The 19041-nt window shown below is 40.0% G+C and overlaps 1 protein-coding gene across 1 annotated transcript in view; it reads right to left on the bottom strand.

The window, feature by feature from the left end:
* Positions 1–19041, bottom strand: part of fbxw4 (F-box and WD repeat domain containing 4) — a 32482-nt gene that overhangs the window by 5114 nt on the left and 8327 nt on the right. Inside the window, exons 5-7 of the mRNA XM_072436963.1 lie at positions 14090–14175; positions 4354–4419; positions 1139–1279 (exon numbers count right to left, since the gene is read on the bottom strand). Of these exons, the coding sequence (XP_072293064.1) occupies positions 1139–1279; positions 4354–4419; positions 14090–14175 (293 nt within the window). The remainder of the gene's footprint in view (positions 1–1138; positions 1280–4353; positions 4420–14089; positions 14176–19041) is intronic.

Below are 19041 nucleotides of genomic sequence, written 5' to 3'. Positions count from 1 at the left end.
CAATATTAGGCTATTAATGAAAGCCTACATTGTGTTTCTATTGCCTTATTATGGTTAAACAAAAATAAAAACCTGTTCAATACTGACAATAAAAATAATACTAAATTATACAATAATTTAGATCTATAGACAGATCTTTGCGCTTTGTTGAATATAAAAGAAGCTTGTGAGCAGAAAAGGGCACCCCTGAACTATGCCAACAGGGATGTTTATGTTAATTTTAATAATTGTAAATATGATGTGCTTGATTTTTTTTATTTTTAATTAAATTAATTTTATGCACCTCTTAAAGATTTTAGTTTTTAATTTGAATTAGGATTATCTGTAAAAGGTCAAATTTGCCACGTTCATGCTTTGGCAACATGTGCAAGAAAAGATCAAATAAAAATAAGGTGACTCAACGTTTTTTAAACCTTTTATGCAATGCACAAATTCCATGGTTTGTTAAACTGAGGCAGATAGATATTGTTGGATATGACATGTTTATTATTACAGACTAACTGAAGCGCTCACCAACAATATCAGGCAATGTTTTAAAGCTGGTGTACCAGACTTTATATTGTAAAGTACATTTTGCTTTTACCCCTACAGTGTATAAAGCAGCACTTTGTGACAAAAAATGGACAGTTGTGCGAAGTCTGCATCTAATAATAAAGTATATTATGTCTCATCAACCTGGAAATAAGATCTGAAAGCAGCGCTCTGATTGGCTGAGCTGGGGGTGGTCTGCCCCAAGTTTCACTTTGCCGTCTAAAAAAAGCTTTTCTAAAGCCGAGCTTGTGCCTGAAAATGAATACTTGTGGAAAGGATATGCGAGAGCTAGGAACTGGTTAAGACACATGTACCTTCTTACGGGTTTGCTGTGTGAAAATGTGGTACCCCAGCTTTAATGGGTCCTTTTTATTAGATGTGGCAGCCGTGGCCTCAGACTCGATTGTGCTACTTACTGTGCAATTGAATTATTATTGCAATGCTTTGGACTTCAACTTTTATCATATTGGTGTTATTGTTTCATTTAGCTTTATTGATTATCCTATAATTGGTCCAATTGTAAAGATATATGTTTTTAATTCAAACCCATCTCTACTGCATTGTGGTTATCCAAACGATATGCAAAGAAAACTTGACATATGCCAACCTTGTGCTGAGACGGAGGTCCCACAGGCGGATAAAGGTATCGTAGCCACACGTCAAGAGTTGAAAGGGCGACTCAAAGACGATATCCAGCACTCCTGCCCCACGCCGAAAATCTGAGCCCAGGGTGCACACACACTCCAGCCTGGGGACAAGAAATGTATTACAAAGCAAACAAGATGAACACCAAAATTTGATTTAGCAGTGTCAGACAAAAGGTCCATCAGAAGTGTTTGAGCACAGAGTTGAGAGTGAGAATGAATGTCTCCGTGTCATCCAACGTCAAGGTTGTCAATATTGTGCTACTTTCTGCTAGAGTGTGACAAATTATGATTATTTTAATTTGATTTGGCCTGATTTGAAACCTGATTCATAAAACGGTGTGTGTGTGTCTAATAAATAAATAAATGTAATGCTAATAAACAAAATAAATTAAAACATTCCAAAACAAGAAATTCAATGTGGCTGGTCAATTATATAAAATATAACGGCTATATCTATTGTGATAAACAAACAGGATTGTTTTTGTTTCTTATGATTTCATTTTCCCTTTAAATCAAACAGTACCCGGTTCTATATCAATAGTATTTGGTATGTATTTGTATATGCAGTGCTGCACTCTAGAATCATAATTCTTGATTACTCATGGTCCAGTATTGATAATGAAAGTAGTGCATTGCCGTATCACAAAACAAAATATTGCAGTACCAAAGTTTTTTTTTCCCAGGCCAAGAATAAATGAGGGAGACTTTTGTTCAAATATCTGGTTGGTCCTTACCTTTCCCCCCTTACTAATACGGTAGCTGTGAGAGCTTGTGTGAAGTGAGTCCTTGGCTAATGTGGCATGTCACTCACAGTCTGGCCCTGTGCAGGACCATGGCCTTGTGATCACAGCTTTGTCCAGTTAGTCTCTTGATTATTGGAGAATAACCTCCAGTCAGCAGGGCACATTATTGCAGAATAACTGTCTCTTTGTTGCCATTTAATACCCTTCATGAGCGTGACTGTGTAGAGCTCAGGACCATTTGATACCTGCCCCGTAGCAACCATTTAGAGAGGCTCTTTGGCCTTGGCGACTGCGCTGCCATGTGTTCAAACTGGTGCCCAACCCCTTTACCCTGCAGCTCAATCCCTAGGCCAGAGCTGGTAATCCCCCCGCCGGACCATAGGGGGTCTTCTTATTACACTGCAGCTTTCCCTACAGGACGCCTGATTGGGTGAAAGCTTCATCAGCACAAGGCTCTCATGATGAAGTCTGTCCAATGAGGTCCAGTCTGCGTGGGGTAGTGGACTATTGTTGTTTTGGACACAAGAGCATCCTTAACACAAACTGCCGTGAGGTGAGCTACACCCCAGGTAACAATAATCACCACACAAGAACAACCCAGCCCAGTAACTACCAAATCAAATCCTTCCCACAAATATACTCTAACTTGCAGTACAACCTGGAATTTGCTTGGAATGCTTGAGAACAATGTCATTGTGAGGAGCACATTAGTAACATTGAGATCCTATGTCAAAACTGTAGACTGTACTGAAGAATAGTTCCTTCTCTGGACACGTCTTTCTCTCGCAGTTAAACCAACATCTCCACCTCCACTAATTATACTGTGTCTTTGGGCTGGTCATGAACTTATCTAAGTGAGTGGTGCTAAAATGTATAGTGAGGATTATTTTGTTTGTAATTATTATTATGATGATATGTACAAGTAATAAACTAGGACCTTTCAGTCATATGGAGGATGGAGTCCCAACATTAGCTTTTTTAGTCTTTTAGATGTACTTATCAATTCATATTTCCATTTTCCATGATTCTAGCTTTATAAAATTCAGGTGACGTACTATTTTTCTCTTTGCCATAAACATTTTATTTTTGCCATGTCATATTCTTCCGGAAACTTTGACCCAAATATGAACAATTGCTCTGCTATGGTCATGCACACAGACAGGGGCACGGACCTTGTTTAACAGCCTAATAGAGCTTTAAGTGGAGCCCAGCTAAGCTGTGCATGTAAACAGGGTGAGAGAACGCAGAGTGCAACCTGGTGAGTCTCATTAGATGTCCTCATCGCTGAGCCTGGGACAGACTGAGTGATTTGTGGAGATGATCAGACAGACGGCAGTGGGGGGGCACAGACTCATTGAAGGTTAAAAAGGGTTGCTGGCTGCGTGACACACCAAGTCAGGACTAACGCTGAAATAAGCCTGTTGGGTCGCTCCACAGGACAGACACCAGCTTGGGGCCACACACACAACCTTCCATTAATAAATTGGTAAAAATGGCACTTAGCCCGAAGCCAGGCAGAAGCAACACAGTGACTGTTTTGTTGTGAAGGGATGACTGATGGAGCCCGGGATGCACTGACAGGTCTTCTTGTCAAAAGCAGCAGACAGGTAAAGAAAAGGCACCTGCTGAGGTTTTGAGTCCTAAAACAAACTCAGGGCCCAAGTGTGGGCCTCTGCACATCTAGCCAATTAAGAGAGCCCCTGTGAGGGCCGCAGGAATGTGGCTCTGTCTAACAAAGAGGCTCGCACACCACAACAATGAGCACCTTTAAAATGTCACACACACATTTGACTGCAATAAGACAATGTTGCTGCAATTTGTAGAACAGAGTATGGGGCAGACATTTGGGGTAACCCTTTCATGGCAGGAATGATAGGAATCTTGTTCAAAACATCAAAAATGAAACCTGTAGTGCGGTGTCTCTGATGTCAAATCTTGAACCAAAGTATGCACATATAGGTCAGTACAAATGTTGAAACTAAAGTGAAGTTGATCAGTTCGGTCACTGCTGGCGGTTGTATGCAGGGGTCAACACTGATAAAAATGTTCCACATCATCTTGCATCACTCTGCATTCTCAAATTTCTTTTGGGGCATCAAGAATAAGAGACGAGGATCTCTGCATGGGTACATGAGTCTTCAAAAATATATATTTTAAAAGGTGCTGAATTGGAGAAAAGGGTGCTGTTGACAGGAGAAAATAGCTGTCCATTTTAGTTTAGTTAAAAAGAAAAGACACACCAACATAATGTGGTGATTCTCTCAAGTCCCTCTTATTGGTCATTATGGGGTTGCAAGTCCTTAATAATAATATAATAATAATACTACATGATACCCAAAGACGGCAAAGACAAACAACATACAGAATGTGCTGTAAAACAAGTATTGTGAAGCTTGAATAAATACTTTGATACAGATTAGAAAGTTCCTTACCTTTCTATAGTCCAAATGTGAAGAGGAGAGGGGGTCCGGCAACATGCAGTACCCACGGCAAATGAGCTGGACAAAGACAAAAGGAGATGCCATAAGAGCTCAGAAAACAAAATGAATCCTCAGGCCCTCTTTTTTTTTTTTTAAAGCATCCATTCTTCCTTTTAACTGGTTCATTTTGATAATTAATCCTCGTCTGAAATATTAAAACACCATCATCTCAAAACATTTCACATGCCAAATCACAAAAAAATATACACTATTTCCATATAAATTATGCAAAGTTGAGTAGGTATAGAAAAGCACAGAGGACAACCAAACATGGCACAGAGCAGAGTATTCTGCAAAGAGGAGCTCTGAGGTCAACAGATGGCAGTGTTCTTTCTATATTCAGTACATAATATTTTTACATTATATTTAATGCTAGAAATGCAGAAATATATATTAATGACCACCACTGTAATCATCCAGTATTAGAAAGGACAATAAAAGTAAAAAAGCCATAAAATGATGCCAGAAAGGCCGAGTGTCTGCTTTGGACTCAAGTGAGACAATAGTGTGCAGCAGTCCACAACCACACAAGGTAAAAAGACTGAACCGACAATGCTAAGGAAGGTGTAAAAAAAAATGTATTTGTGTATAAAATTATTATTTATTTCTAATTTAGATCACATTGATAATAATTTGTTAAAAGGTATACGGGTACTATATTACCTGTATTGATAATGGTTAAAATAACTAATAATATTTTAACATCACTATATTGTGTACCTTGTGGTCAAGGTCAGGATCCTTTGTGAATTATATTCATATACATGTGTACGGAATATGTATTCAGAAACAGTCTTTTTTAAGGATTTCTGGACAGGACATGAATAAAATGGGGGACATGCAATAAATCGTCGGGAATCGAACTTTAGACACTGTGGCCAGCTGCACATGGAGCCCGACATACGTATTCTGCGCCCCAACCACTCCACCAGCGGGCAGCACTGCCTCGCTTTAATATGGAAAATTTGTGAAGGAAAAGGTTCAGTTAGAGCTCCATTTTGTATTTCATCAAAAACTGTGAATTACAGAGTTAAATATTCTGTAGTATTTGTTATAGTTTAAAGTCTGCTGGGCAGTTCTTTGATCTAGCACCTTCTCTGATATTACAGTCTATGGTGGAGGAGAAATCCTCTATTCTATCGAATGCCATTATGCACCCATTTGGAGCAGTTTGATCAGAGCATATAAAGTCAGTCACTCCACTGACCGTAGTGACGGCTTTTCTTTAAGTGGAGGTGTGTGTGATGACTGACTGCCATTCCCAGAGACAGCTGGGGGTCCAGATGGGGTGGGGATGGGTGAGCAGGGTGGGGTGTCAACCACTGGCCTGGGGTGTTTTGATTCTGGGGGCTTCTGTTAGGCAGAGCGCGGACAGTGTGCACCTACAGGGATAATTGATGGGGGAGGACCACTTACACACATCCTACTATCGGGACTTGAGAAAAAAATTGAAGAACCAGAGAACCTGTACCTTACTTTACTTACTTCTGGGTCAAGAAAATACAGTGTGTTGTAAAAGTGGCAACATTATTGATGCATTTATTTATTTGTTAGTTTGATATGGAAGTATGTAACACACTACAGCATTGTAAAAGTATTTACAGGTAAAGCAGATTCTAAGCATGTTAATAAGAAACTCATTAGTATTATGAAAAATCATTGGCATTTCCCTTCACTAGAAGCACCTGACTGCACTATACCAGACGGATGTCATTGTGCAACACTAGAGACACAATGTAGAGCCTTGTGTCCCTCACCCATGGATCCATTTTTTTAAGCTTAGCTTTACAAGTAGTGAGTGTGATGCATATGCACTTTCCAAAGATTGCATGACAACTACAACAAGCACAAAAGGTTCAACTATTTAACATATATACAGGTAGGTTGATTGAGAAACATTCTCATATGGAAAACTTCCTTTTGGCTGGTCTGAACACAACAAAAGCAGATTTTAAACTTAGTGCCACTATAAGCTGAATGGAGTGAGCAGCCTTGGTGTGATGGGCGTCACAGGACAGAGCTATGGGACCATTGCACCGAGACAGCTGTCAGACTTGTTCAGCAGTGTGCTCCACTGGCAAGCCCCTAGTAATTAGTGTTGGGTAAACTCATTTATGGCCCAAATGGGTCAGCCAGGCCTGGGCTGAGTATGCTCTGCAGGCCACCTCTGACCTCTCTGACAAGATACAATAGGGTTACGCTCACACTCAATATCTGCACCTTATTACTCTCCATTACTCACATTACTCACTCATCAGCGGACCAGCCACTAGCACAGTCAGTTTGTGGGACACAGGTCCCACAATAAAAGCGTAGCCCCACTGATGTCACCTTCTTCCTATGAAAACAGGCTTGTAGTGAGATTATAGCAGCTAGGTCAGGACTCATCATTAGCAGCCTACTAACCCTTGCTCTCATTTGAGTAACCTCATCAAGAGCATGCATATGTGAGCACTGATATACCAGGGCAACACAAATGTCTGGATATGGAGTGGAAAACTGATTTTCATTTTTTATTTAGATGCTTACAAATGGGCAATACTTCGGCTTTGTTAAAAAAACATTGTTAATTAATAAATTATATATTTCATAACATTTTCCCGTAAGAGCAGAGTTTTAAGGCAGTAAAGCAAAAGTAAATAGAATAAAATATAAAAAAATAAAAAAGTATGGGTTAATTTGTTGCGCTAATCTCTGATCTTTGTGCTTGACTTGTTTCTACTTTGTAAAATTGGTGTTATGTGTTCGCTATATAAGTCAGTCTTAAAGACACCACATGAGCCCTTTCACATGAAGCCCTTGCATTGGCAAACCTCTGAATGGACACAAACATGCAGATTCCCGTCATACATTCACACTGTTCTGCATGGGTACACACTGGTGGCCCCTGTTTTCCCATTGCCACCCCCGGAGCCCTTTTGGTGTCGTTTGTGCGTGTGTGTGGTGTGCAGGGTCACCGTACATTCTTGTAGCTCCTCCTTATGTTGAGCAGTCACTTGAAACAAGCCAGGCAGGCTTTGCTTCAGGAATTGTATATTAATTATATACAATAGTCCTTTATGGATGTGTTTTTGAAGTAGCATGGTTGGAGTTTGAACTAAGATTAAGATCTTTAATAGGTTTATTTTACAAAAAAAAAACTTCAGTAGAATAAATACTATACATTTTGTCCCACTGCACAATCCTATGAAGTGGACACAATCACAGACAAACAAAACAAACAAGGATTGAGATTAATATTTAATTGCATTTTGATCAAATATTGAAAAATATATATCTTTGTTAATTTTTTTAGTGTAATGTCATTGATAAAACACAGAATTTGGTCAGCAGTAGGGAATTTATAGATTGATTTGCATATCTCGTACAGCTACTGAAGAGTTACCGCTGGTCTCAATGGCTTTGTGGGACCAGCTTGGTAATCTGGACATCCTCCATGAACAACCTGTTTGAAATTGAGACCATGCATTTTGAGCAATACGAAGTATAGGTAGAATTGATAACCTATTAGCAAAACAGCAGTTCCTTTTCAATTCAATCACACTGAACAAATCATAGTTCACAATCTCTCCCCAAACGCAGGTTCTAGAAAGGTCTCTCTGTAAAAACCTGTGGTTTATTTTTGAAAAATACTATAAAAAGAACTGTGTGTATGTGGGAGCATATTCTGTTAGATAGAAAAGTAGTCAATTCATGAGAGAAAATAGGAGTGGGGTTCAGATTCAAATGAATAAATCTACCTAAAGCATTTTGAACATCCTCTCCATGCAGAATATATTGATTGATGGAGTGTGTATTTGCAAAGCCCCTGCCTGAGGCGTGGGACACCTGTCCCGCCAGTGTGTGCCGGACGTGCAAGTGGCTGCTGGGTCTGTGGTTCTGTCTGTCCATTTGTGTGGAATGTAAGGTGTGCGTATGTAATGAGGGGGTTCGGAGAGACCTGTGATTATTCCTGCCTCCTGTGGTGGAGCTCCTCTGGCTCTGTGGGCCCTGGCCTGTATTTAGTGTGTGGGAATGCAAATTCTGCCCCTTATTGCTTCATTGTTGGAGCCCTGTTCCATTCTTTCTTTCTTAACTAAGTGAATTCTTGACTCCAGAGCAGCGGGGATGGCTCGGACATGGCTCTAGTCTTTCTATTGGGGAGTGGTGAAGGGGACGGGGGAAAAAGTGGAGTGTGGCCAGTGGCGGTGGTGCAGTCTGAGCTCTGGGTGGCTCCTATGCAGTTTCCCTGTACTTTGATACCAGGGTCAAAGGTCACCCTCCCTGGAGGTTGTGAGAAAAAAGCAAATTTGGGATGGTTTATCCAACAATCATTTTCTTCTTTTGGAAATGTTGAAAAGCGCTTTTGGCCCCAGCAATGTCTTTGTAGTTGTGCTTGAGGAGTTCTAGACAAAACAATTCCATACCCACCCCCAGCTTTCTCTGGGGGGCTTCTCCCTTCAGTGGGTTCGGGCCCCCGTCCTTCACAGCACAAGTCACTATTTTATAAGACCGTTAAAGCAAATACTTCAACATCAATTCAGATTTGTGAAGAAGATGGGATATTTCAATCCAATTGTTTTGCTACCTTTCTAGACTATTAATACATTTTTACGATCTAATCATTTTACCAACTAAGCCCTAAGGATCCTGAAAAATTAAACAAGCAATTATGACAAAGGTGATTTAAAGCTACAACTTACATTTATACAATTTTGAAACTGAAATTAGGTAGATGACACAATAAACTACTAACAAATCAAACAAAAAAACTATTTGAAATGTTATGCCATTTGAAATTATTACACGACGTCAATTTCATTTCACAATGGTGGTCCCGCATCAGTTGCATGGTTGCATGGCCTGAAATGTTTGTTTACCTCTTATATAGACAGCAGTACTATAAATATTTTATCTAGTGTTTGCTTCTTTCATCTCCATCTAAACTTTCTCCTTCACTATAAAATAGTACTAAGGCAAAAAGTATGTATGGACTATGTATGAATATTACACACAAATGTGTGCTGTATTTATCAAATATCAAATCTATAAAACATAACGAAATGGCAGCCACCACACTTTGCAATTATACTTTCTTGTAGTTATTGGCCTAAATAACAAATTACACACATGTTCCTGGAGTAGAGCGGAACGGTTCAGATCTTTGGGACTTCAGTGGTCTTTGGGTGGGCACCCGCTTTCACTAGTGTTTCATCAATTAGCCCAAGACATCTCTGGGGGTCTTGATGGTGGAACCAGCGTCCTGGAACCACCACCTCCGTCCCTCAGATCTTCTCCACTAGAGTCTGCGCTCCCTCTCATTGGCAACCTGGCTTATGCCATTGCTCGTTCCTCTTAAACCATAGCCACGGGTTCTGCCCACTTCTGCAATGTTCCCGGAGTGCTCACTCCACAAAGAATGCTCTGGGAAAACCCTACAACTGACTTCCATCGGCACGTTCCAAGTATTCCAGCCCCTATGCTGGATTTCAAAGATCAGGAAGCGGTACTTTCATCTGTCTGCGGATGCAAAAATCTGCATGGTGCCAGTGACTCTCCCCGTCACCTCCCAGAGCCTAAGGAAGGGAGCTGAGCCAGCACCTGGTCATGTCGCCATGTAAACCTCTTATCAGTCAGGACATATTCTAGGTTAGCTGCTCTCCCACACATCAATTTATTTATTCAACAAACTTGTCAACTTAATTATATTTTTAGTTTCATCCTTAGAAAACATTGTGATGGAAAATCAGGATTAATCTTTAGGGGCAGTGTGTGGGTGGCCTCTTGCCAGCAGCCTTGGCCTTTAAAAATAGCCAAAACAATTCCCTTGGTAACCTTATTCCCAATGAAACAATAAACATACTGATAACAGTCTGCGTCACTGTAGTGGAGCTGCACAATAAATTGCCACTGTTCGGTGGTGCAGTGATTTGGTCAGACTTGGATCACTGGCAGTTTGCGTGCTCCTGAATCACTGACAGTTTAACACAAGTTTGTTCCCATCTTTCTCCTCAAAGTCATAAAGGCCCCTCAATTCATTTACAATAATAATAATAATTCAAAATATCAGAAAATGCCATCTTCAAAACCGACCGGAAATAATGACAAATAAGATTGTAGTGTGAAACAAAGGTCTTAAAATGAAAAATGACTCAATTTGACAAGATATGGCTACCACTGCGGCATAGAGGGCTCGATTCACGGCCTTGACCATTGGCTGAAACTAGCCTTTGAAATAAAGCCTTCTAGAGAGAAAAACTTGGATATAACTTTGATAAAATATATATAATAAGAAATTTAAATGTCTACTCATCATTCATTTCCTGAACATAAACAAGAGACTACATTTTGCTCGCCCTTGTATGCTGCTCACCTCTGGCGCAGCTACAAGAAAAAGTTTGACAGTGGCGCGTAAAAATCTGAGGATAGTACTGAAAGTATTATTGGTATTAAAGTATTAAAGGTATTATTGTGCCAATGAAAATCGGGTGGGAGATCCTGTGTTTTTGCGACCTGCTTTTGTATTTATCAATGTTCACCAGCTCATTCAAGCTCTAGTTTGTACTGAGAGGAGCTCTAACCCAACATATAGAAACACGGGCTAATTTACATATAAAATCAAGATCAAGAATATAAAAATCAAGTTCATGTTTATTTTACCATTATCTATCCAGGATTACAAAACTCACTGATATTAAATGCAATGTGATCTAAGTTTCTTCTTAAGTTACTTAGGAAAATGAGTGGATAGGCAGCTCTGTGTTCTTCAAACTTACCTGAACTGACACTTTACACAAATAATTCACCCTCATTCCAGTTAACATAAAAATAGTACGATTTATTCAACCAAAGTCTGAACACATGAACAGGAAATAATTTGACATTTGAATGTGTTTTGTCTTGACCAAACAGAAACAAAGAAAGAGTCCATTATTGTCTAAAAAAGAGCAAAAGAGATGCAGAGAACCGAGCCTGTTCCTTAGTATCAAATTCGAGTTTGAAATGTTAGTATCGTGACAACACAAGGCCTGAATAATCACAATTATTGCACAATTCAGCCATCATTAATTCTCTGTAGGAATTCTTTACATTTTATTACGTTGCAGATGCATACGAGTTAAGTGAAAAACAGTTGCAAAAACCATCTCAGACATGATTGAGAGTACACGGAAAGGTCTTCAGAGCTGTAAACATTTCACGCCGTATATGTTCCACCACATGGCATTTGTCCCTTACAGGAACAAATGTTTTGAGGTAGAGCATGACAGATTCCTAAAGACTTTTGAGCCTTATGCTGGGACCAAATGGTGACATTCCGAAGAAAATAAAACGTCTTTCTGGTCTGCCACAAGAGAACAATACAACCACAGAGGTTTGTGTCATTAAGCACACACGGTCACTACGTTTACACGCAGGGCAGGGCATCTTAGTGGCCAAGTCTAATTTACACAAATATTTATCAAAAATGCATGTAAAACCGTAAAGTACAATTGAGATGTCTTGATTCAAATCTCAAACATCCCAATAACACATCTGGAGAAATCCGAGTCTAGTTGTACTGCTGCAGCCGCTTTTATTTGCAATTGTAGCTGCAAAGTTTTTGTGCCAATGCTAAATAAACAGACGACCCTAAACGGCTCTCAGCCGCTACTCACCTATAGTTCTTTTAACTAAATGTAGGCTGGGACAAGACTGACAGGTTTGGGAGCAAAGACAAATTGAGTTTGGTTGTTTAGTGCACTTCCGAGTTCTCTGTGCATGTAAACGTAGTTACTGTCATGACTCAAGTGCCATTATAATCATATTAACTCATTAACTTACTCAAAGTTGTATTTTGATTGATTGATTCATGCATGTTTGAGTAATCCTATAGTTGAGGCTTGAGTGCAGTTTTCACCTATCCTCTACTCTGTACTTACTTGCAATTATTACAATAATTTAGACTCCAAAATTTCACATGGGCATTTTTCAACAATAAAAATAGAAGGAAACTGAATAATTGAAAACTTGTTGTTTGCTACGGTTAAATACCTCTGTCAAGAGGCCAGGCGTATCTGCTTTGAAAAGAAGTCAATGGTGGTTTTTCAAGATGGTGCCGTAGTTTCTTTCTGCTTGGCTGCCGATATACATGTATATGTATAATGAGTTTCGACAAATGTGTTCCCACACCTAAGAGCAAGGATAAGAAGAGGACCATAACTGGGGAACAGGCTCGAGATGCAACAGTACTATCGGGGCTACAGGCTCTGTTCACAAGCTCCGACTCAAGACTCAAACACTGCTGCACAACTGACTCTGTACTTGTTGCTGACCTAACATTAAGAGTCAAAAACTGGATAATCAGGCCACCGCAGTCGAGTGGTGAGTACCTGACTTGGAAGACAGTGAAATCCCTGCAGGGCCCAAATGACAAAACTAGAGAAGCAGCAAACGTTCATGGCCCATTATATTGAAGATTTACATTTTCAGTGTCAGTCATGCTACGAGAGCCAACCAGCAGACGAGCACCATGTCACCACCCTTGCCATCAAAGTGACAGGCAGCAAAGTGAAATTATTTACAGACCGGAGGAAGCTTCAGCCTTCGCAGACTCGTTGCCAAATGCCGAGTTATTTGGACGTTCATTTTTGTTTTGTTTATTCAAATGGCTAGACCGCAATTTTATTTAGATCATAATTGCGATTTAAGTGTTTCCTCTGGCCCCAGAAGCTTGGCATGGCTGTGCTGATGGTAAATGTCACGTGCCAGTTTATCAGTTTAATTATATTAAAATAATATTACAATTATATGATCGGGACAGAGTATGTTAATAAACACACGTCATATACATACTGTAAACACACTGGATTGTAGCCAAGAGCTCATTTTCATCCATTTCCCACATTCACTCTCACAAACATACTCTCACTCATACATCAGAGTACCTGGACACTGAAGACAAGGGTGAAGTGTCTTGCCCAAGGACACAATGACAATATGCACTACTGCCCCCCTGTGGCACCTGGCATTCCAGCGGTCTCCCATCCCAATACTAACCAGGCTCATTCCTGCCTAGTTTTCAAGATCTGACAAGATCAGGCATTGTCATACTAATTATTGCAGTGATTGCACATTCAACTTGCTGAGGCAAAGAGAAAATCTAAACATTCTCTATTGAAACTAATAATACCTAATATTAATAATAGAGTTGTGGCTGTTTTAGCGCACTGGCGTCCCTCCGCTGCTCAAAGCAAACCATGCATGGAACAGGAGCACTAATATTCCTCCACTCTGTCTGGTCTCACTGCAGTCTCACATAACACCTCATGTACGGTAAAACTGACACTGGTCCGTTTTGGGACCCTCGCGGATACTTGCAGATTGCCTGTAACACCAACTATGGCCAATGCAGTTTGTTTCTGATGAACGCTGCACAGATTCACAAGTTTACGCACGAGAACACAGTCTATCTTTGCCTGACACTCCGCTGCAGTGTCAGGCAAAGATAGACTTCTTGCAAAAACTTTCCGCAAATGAATGAATGAATGTTGGTGAGGAGAGGAGAATATTGTCATCATTGGTAGAACATAACAAAAATAGTTATATTGGCTATAGGAACAAACGCCTTTACATCTGTACTGATATAATCCATATTGTTTGGGCCCAACTCCAAACTTGTAATCCGCAACATAATTCTATTGCAGACAGTAAAGAGTGAAAATAGCCTTACCTGACAGAGGGATCGATGGCAATAGACCAGACTCTGTCAAACGTTGAAATTGTTTTTCTAGAAGAGCTTGATGTCAACGTCCAAACCTACAATGCAGACAATGGGAGGAAGGGTTATTGTCTTTGGGCTGTTTAGGGATGCATCAAAACTGATACCAGTATTTATACTGAACCACTCCAATTAACCATTTTGAGAACACAAACATATTTCTGTAAATAGTGATACCTAATAAAATTCAGAACCTTCAGAATTCAGTTACTGAATTACTGAATCAGTTACTAGTTTATTTTACAATATTCTGCAGTTGTTTACTTACTGCAAAGGGTGTACAAATTATCATAAATAAATTATGGTATTAACAATTCTTAATAGTTTACAATGTGTTGATGTGGTAGTTTTGAGGGCATCGGATATAGTCTGATAGCGGGTATCGGCAGATGCAAGTATCGATTCTTGGGAAATTAAAATGGTGGATTGGTGCTTTCCCTACAATACATATGGTTTAGATGTTGACTTTTTTTTTTTTTTTTTTTTTTAAGAATCTGATAGTTTATTACTAAACTAGTATTATCCACGATCCAAGCACATTACCCAAAGAACACCATACCAACAATGGGACATAGATGTGGTAGTATCATGGGGACATTTGTCCCATGTGGGTCAAGTGTGTTAGAATGGCCCAGTCAAAGTCCAGATCTGAAAACTGCCTGTTCAAACGCTCTCTGAAGAATGGGCAAAAATGTCAGTCTGTAAGTGAGCAAAGCTGATAGACATATCACAAGACTTTCCATCGTAATTGCAGAAGAAGGCAGTGACAAAGTATTGCTCAGGGGGCCTGAATACTTTTGCACGCTGCACTTTTCAGTTTTAATTAAAAAAAAATCATGTATAATTTTCACAATTTTCACAACACTTAGTGTTGCTTTTACAATTTATTTAAGTTTGTGCTTGTGACATGACAAAATGGGGAAAAGTTCCCGTGTTACGAATACTTTTGCCAGACACTGAAGATAAGTTACTACGACGGAGTAGAAGGGCCGACCCAAATAAAAAAAATTGCGGGACACTACGAGAATAAAGTCATACATTTACGAGAATTAAGTCGTAGTTTAAGGGCTGGTGTAAATGTTCCTGATTCAAAGTGACATGAGCAATTCACTTTGGCAACCACGGCCAGGAAGCTAAAGAAGGGCTTGGATGAGTTGACCGCTTAGAACTACATAAAAGCCTGCAATAGATGTTAAAGTGTTTCCTGGCCTTTAAAACAATGTCTTACGTGTGTGTTTATTACAGACACTGCCGTTAAGCAGCACATTTCCTGTTACGCATCATCCACACCATGAGCTCGAACACCAGCCGTGCTCCGTGCCACAGCTGCCCGCAGACAGGAGGAGCAGCAGCCTCGGTCTTATATTTGCACATGTTCTGCTCCTCTATAGTGTTGTTTCTCTACTTAGGCACTTGCGCACAATCACTATTCTTACGTGCTCAAGTTTGACTACAGCCCCTGTAGCGACACGAGGAGCTAGGTGCACTGGGAAGCTAAAGTTTTATGCACTGATTCTAACCTTTTGTCATCCCTTGGACAAACTCGGTAAAACACACTGAACACAAAACATCTGTCTGCAGTCTGCGCTTCCTCTCAGCTCCTCCCAACGCTTGGAACGTGTTCAGCCAAAAAGCGATGTTTTACGCACGGGCCATCATCTATACAAATGATTCCACTTCTTACAGCCGAGTAAAACAACTACAGCCTAACACACCTATGTAGCCCAGGCTGATAACTACAATGAGAGGATACTATAAAGACATATAGTGCTTATGGCCATGGCATGAGCGCAGCTCCAACAACACAAGTGCACCCAACACCGGAGTACGTCATTATATCCTAACTGTGTGGCACTGGCTGCACAGTGCGCACGGCTCCACAACAAGGACATGGGGGCACTGCATGGGGGAAATGATTGATTGTGATGTCTAAAAGGCTTGTGGGGTTTTGTATCAACTTTTAACTCATCCAAGTCAAGCGCCATTTGCGTCCTGGCCATGGTGCTCAAAGTGAAACGCGTATCACACCCTGAATCTTAAAATGTTGAATTTATTCTCATAATATTATGATTTTATTCTCGTAAAATTAAGATGTTTAATCTCATTATTACTTTAATCTCGTAATATTAAGATGTCTCTGATTTCGACTTTTTCTCGTAATAAAAAAGTTTTCGAGTTTATTCTCGTATATGTAGGACTTTTTTCTGGCTTTGACTTTAATCTCAAAACATTATTACCTTAATGTCAAAATTGTATGACTTTATTCTCGTAGTGCCCGCAATTAGTTTTGTTCGGGTTGTCCCTTATACTCTGTCGTAAAGCGACATCTCATTTACGTGGAGCGTTTAATTTTCAGAAATGCTAGGAACTGTGTTGCTCACAGGTTATTTGCTCTCCGCTGATCAAATAAATACATTTCACAATTTTTGTGCCTAATACTTGTGATCAACCCAAGAGAGCACATCACTGAGGGCATTTACATAAGCTCAAATAACCTGGTTATTGAGCAAAATCCCAGTTATGACTCAATTTACATCCACATTTTTAAAGTTTTTTTGGCCTGTAAGCTTTATTAGACAGGACAGCTGAGCGTGAACCTTTCTTTATGCATGCATTTGTTGTGTCAAAGCTTTTTTATTAACATATTTCACAATTATCATTCATAATTTTATGTCATCATGACCAAATTCCTATTGCAGGGACTGCAGATAGAAGAACTGATTTGTGAATTGTATTTACTTTAGCATTATACCTCTTCTGGTTCTCTATAGCCAAATGAAATTACATAACAATTGGGATTTATAGGTGTCACTTGTTTTTCAGTCATGTTTTACTAAGGAGCCCAAAACATTGCAGAAAGAGAGCCAAAGTCACATCCAAGAACAATTAACACTGAATGAAAAGGGGAATCTTGGGGTCCTCCCCATCAATAATTATATATATATATATATAAATATATAATATATAAATAATATATATATATATATATATATATATATTAATATATATATATATATTAATATATATATATATATATATTAATATATATATTAATATATATATATATATTAATATATATATATATATATATATATATATTAATATATATATATATATATATATTAATATATATATATATATATATATTAATATATATATATATATATATTAATATATATATATATATATATTAATATATATATATATATATATATTAATATATATATATATATATATATATATATATAAATATATATATATATATATATATATATATATTAATATATATATATATATATATTAATTAATATATATATATATATATATATATATTAATTAATATATATATATATATATATATATATATATATATATATATATATATATATATATATATATATATATATATATATATATATATATATATATATATATATATATATATATATATATATATATATATATATATATATATATATATATATATATATATATATATATATATATATATATATATATATATATTAATCCATCCATCCATCTTCTGCCGCTTTATCCGGGGCCGGGTCGCGGGGGCAGCAGTCTGAGCAGGGACTCCCAGACTTCCTTCTCCCCAGACACTTCCTCTAACTCCTCCGGGGGGATCCCGAGGCGTTCCCAGGCCAGCCGAGAGACATAGTCTCTCCAGCGTGTCCTGGGTCTTCCCCGGGGCCTCTTCCCGGTGGGACATGCCTGAAACACCTCCCGAGGGAGGCGCCCAGGAGGCATCCGGAACAGATGCCCGAGCCACCTCAGCTGGCTCCTCTCGACGTGGAGGAGCAGCGGCTCTACTCCGAGCTCCCCCCGTGTGGCCGAGCTCCTCACCTTATCTCTAAGGGAGCGCCCAGCCACCCGGCGGAGGAAACTCATTTCGACCGCTTGTATCCGCGATCTTGTTCTTTCGGTCACTACCCAAAGCTCATGACCATAGGTGAGGGTAGGAACGTAGACCGACCGGTAAATAGAGAGCTTTGCCTTTCGGCTCAGCTCCCTCTTTACCACAACGGTCCGATGCAGCGACTGCATCACTGCAGCCGCTGCACCGATCCGCCTGTCGATCTCACGCTCCATCCTTCCCTCACTCGTGAACAAGACCCCGAGATACTTGAACTCCTCCACTTGGGGCAAGGACACCCCACCCACCTGGAGAGGGCAAGCCACCTTTTTCCGGTCGAGAACCATGGCCTCGGATTTGGAGGTGCTGATTCTCATCCCAGCCGCTTCACACTCGGCTGCAAACCGTCCCAGTGCATGTTGCAGGTCCGGGTTTGATGGAGCCATCAGGACAACATCGTCTGCAAACAGCAGAGATGAGATCCTGTGGTCCCCAAACCGGACCCCCTCCGACCCCTGACTGCGCCTAGAAATTCTGTCCATAAAAATTATGAACAGAACCGGTGACACAGGGCAGCCCTGGCGGAGTCCAACATGCACTGGGAACAGGTCTGACTTACTGCCGGCAATGCGAACACAGCTCCTGCTCCGGTCATACAGGGACCGGACAGCCCTGAGCAAAGGGCCCCGGACCCCGTACTCCCGGAGCACCCCCCAAAGGACACCCCGAGGGACACGGTCAAAAGCCTTCTCCAGATCCACAAAGCACATGTGGACTGGTTGGGCAAACTCCCATGAACCCTCGAGCACCCGATGGAGGGTATAGAGCTGGTCCAGTGTTCCACGACCGGGACGAAAACCACTCTGCTCCTCCTGAATCCGAGGTTCGACTATCGGTCGGATTCTCCTCTCCAGTACCTTGGAATAGACCTTACCCGGGAGGCTGAGGAGTGTGATCCCTCTGTAGTTGGAACACACCCTCCGGTCCCCCTTCTTGAACAGAGGGACCACCACCCCGGTCTGCCAGTCCA

This window comes from Eucyclogobius newberryi, unplaced genomic scaffold (assembly GCF_026437365.1).
Source record: "Eucyclogobius newberryi isolate DKJ021-1_F unplaced genomic scaffold, fEucNew1.0.hap1 SCAF_8, whole genome shotgun sequence".
Taxonomy (NCBI): domain Eukaryota; kingdom Metazoa; phylum Chordata; class Actinopteri; order Gobiiformes; family Gobiidae; genus Eucyclogobius; species Eucyclogobius newberryi.
Note: the sequence above shows the minus strand (reverse complement) of the source record. Positions and strands in the feature narration are given on the sequence as shown.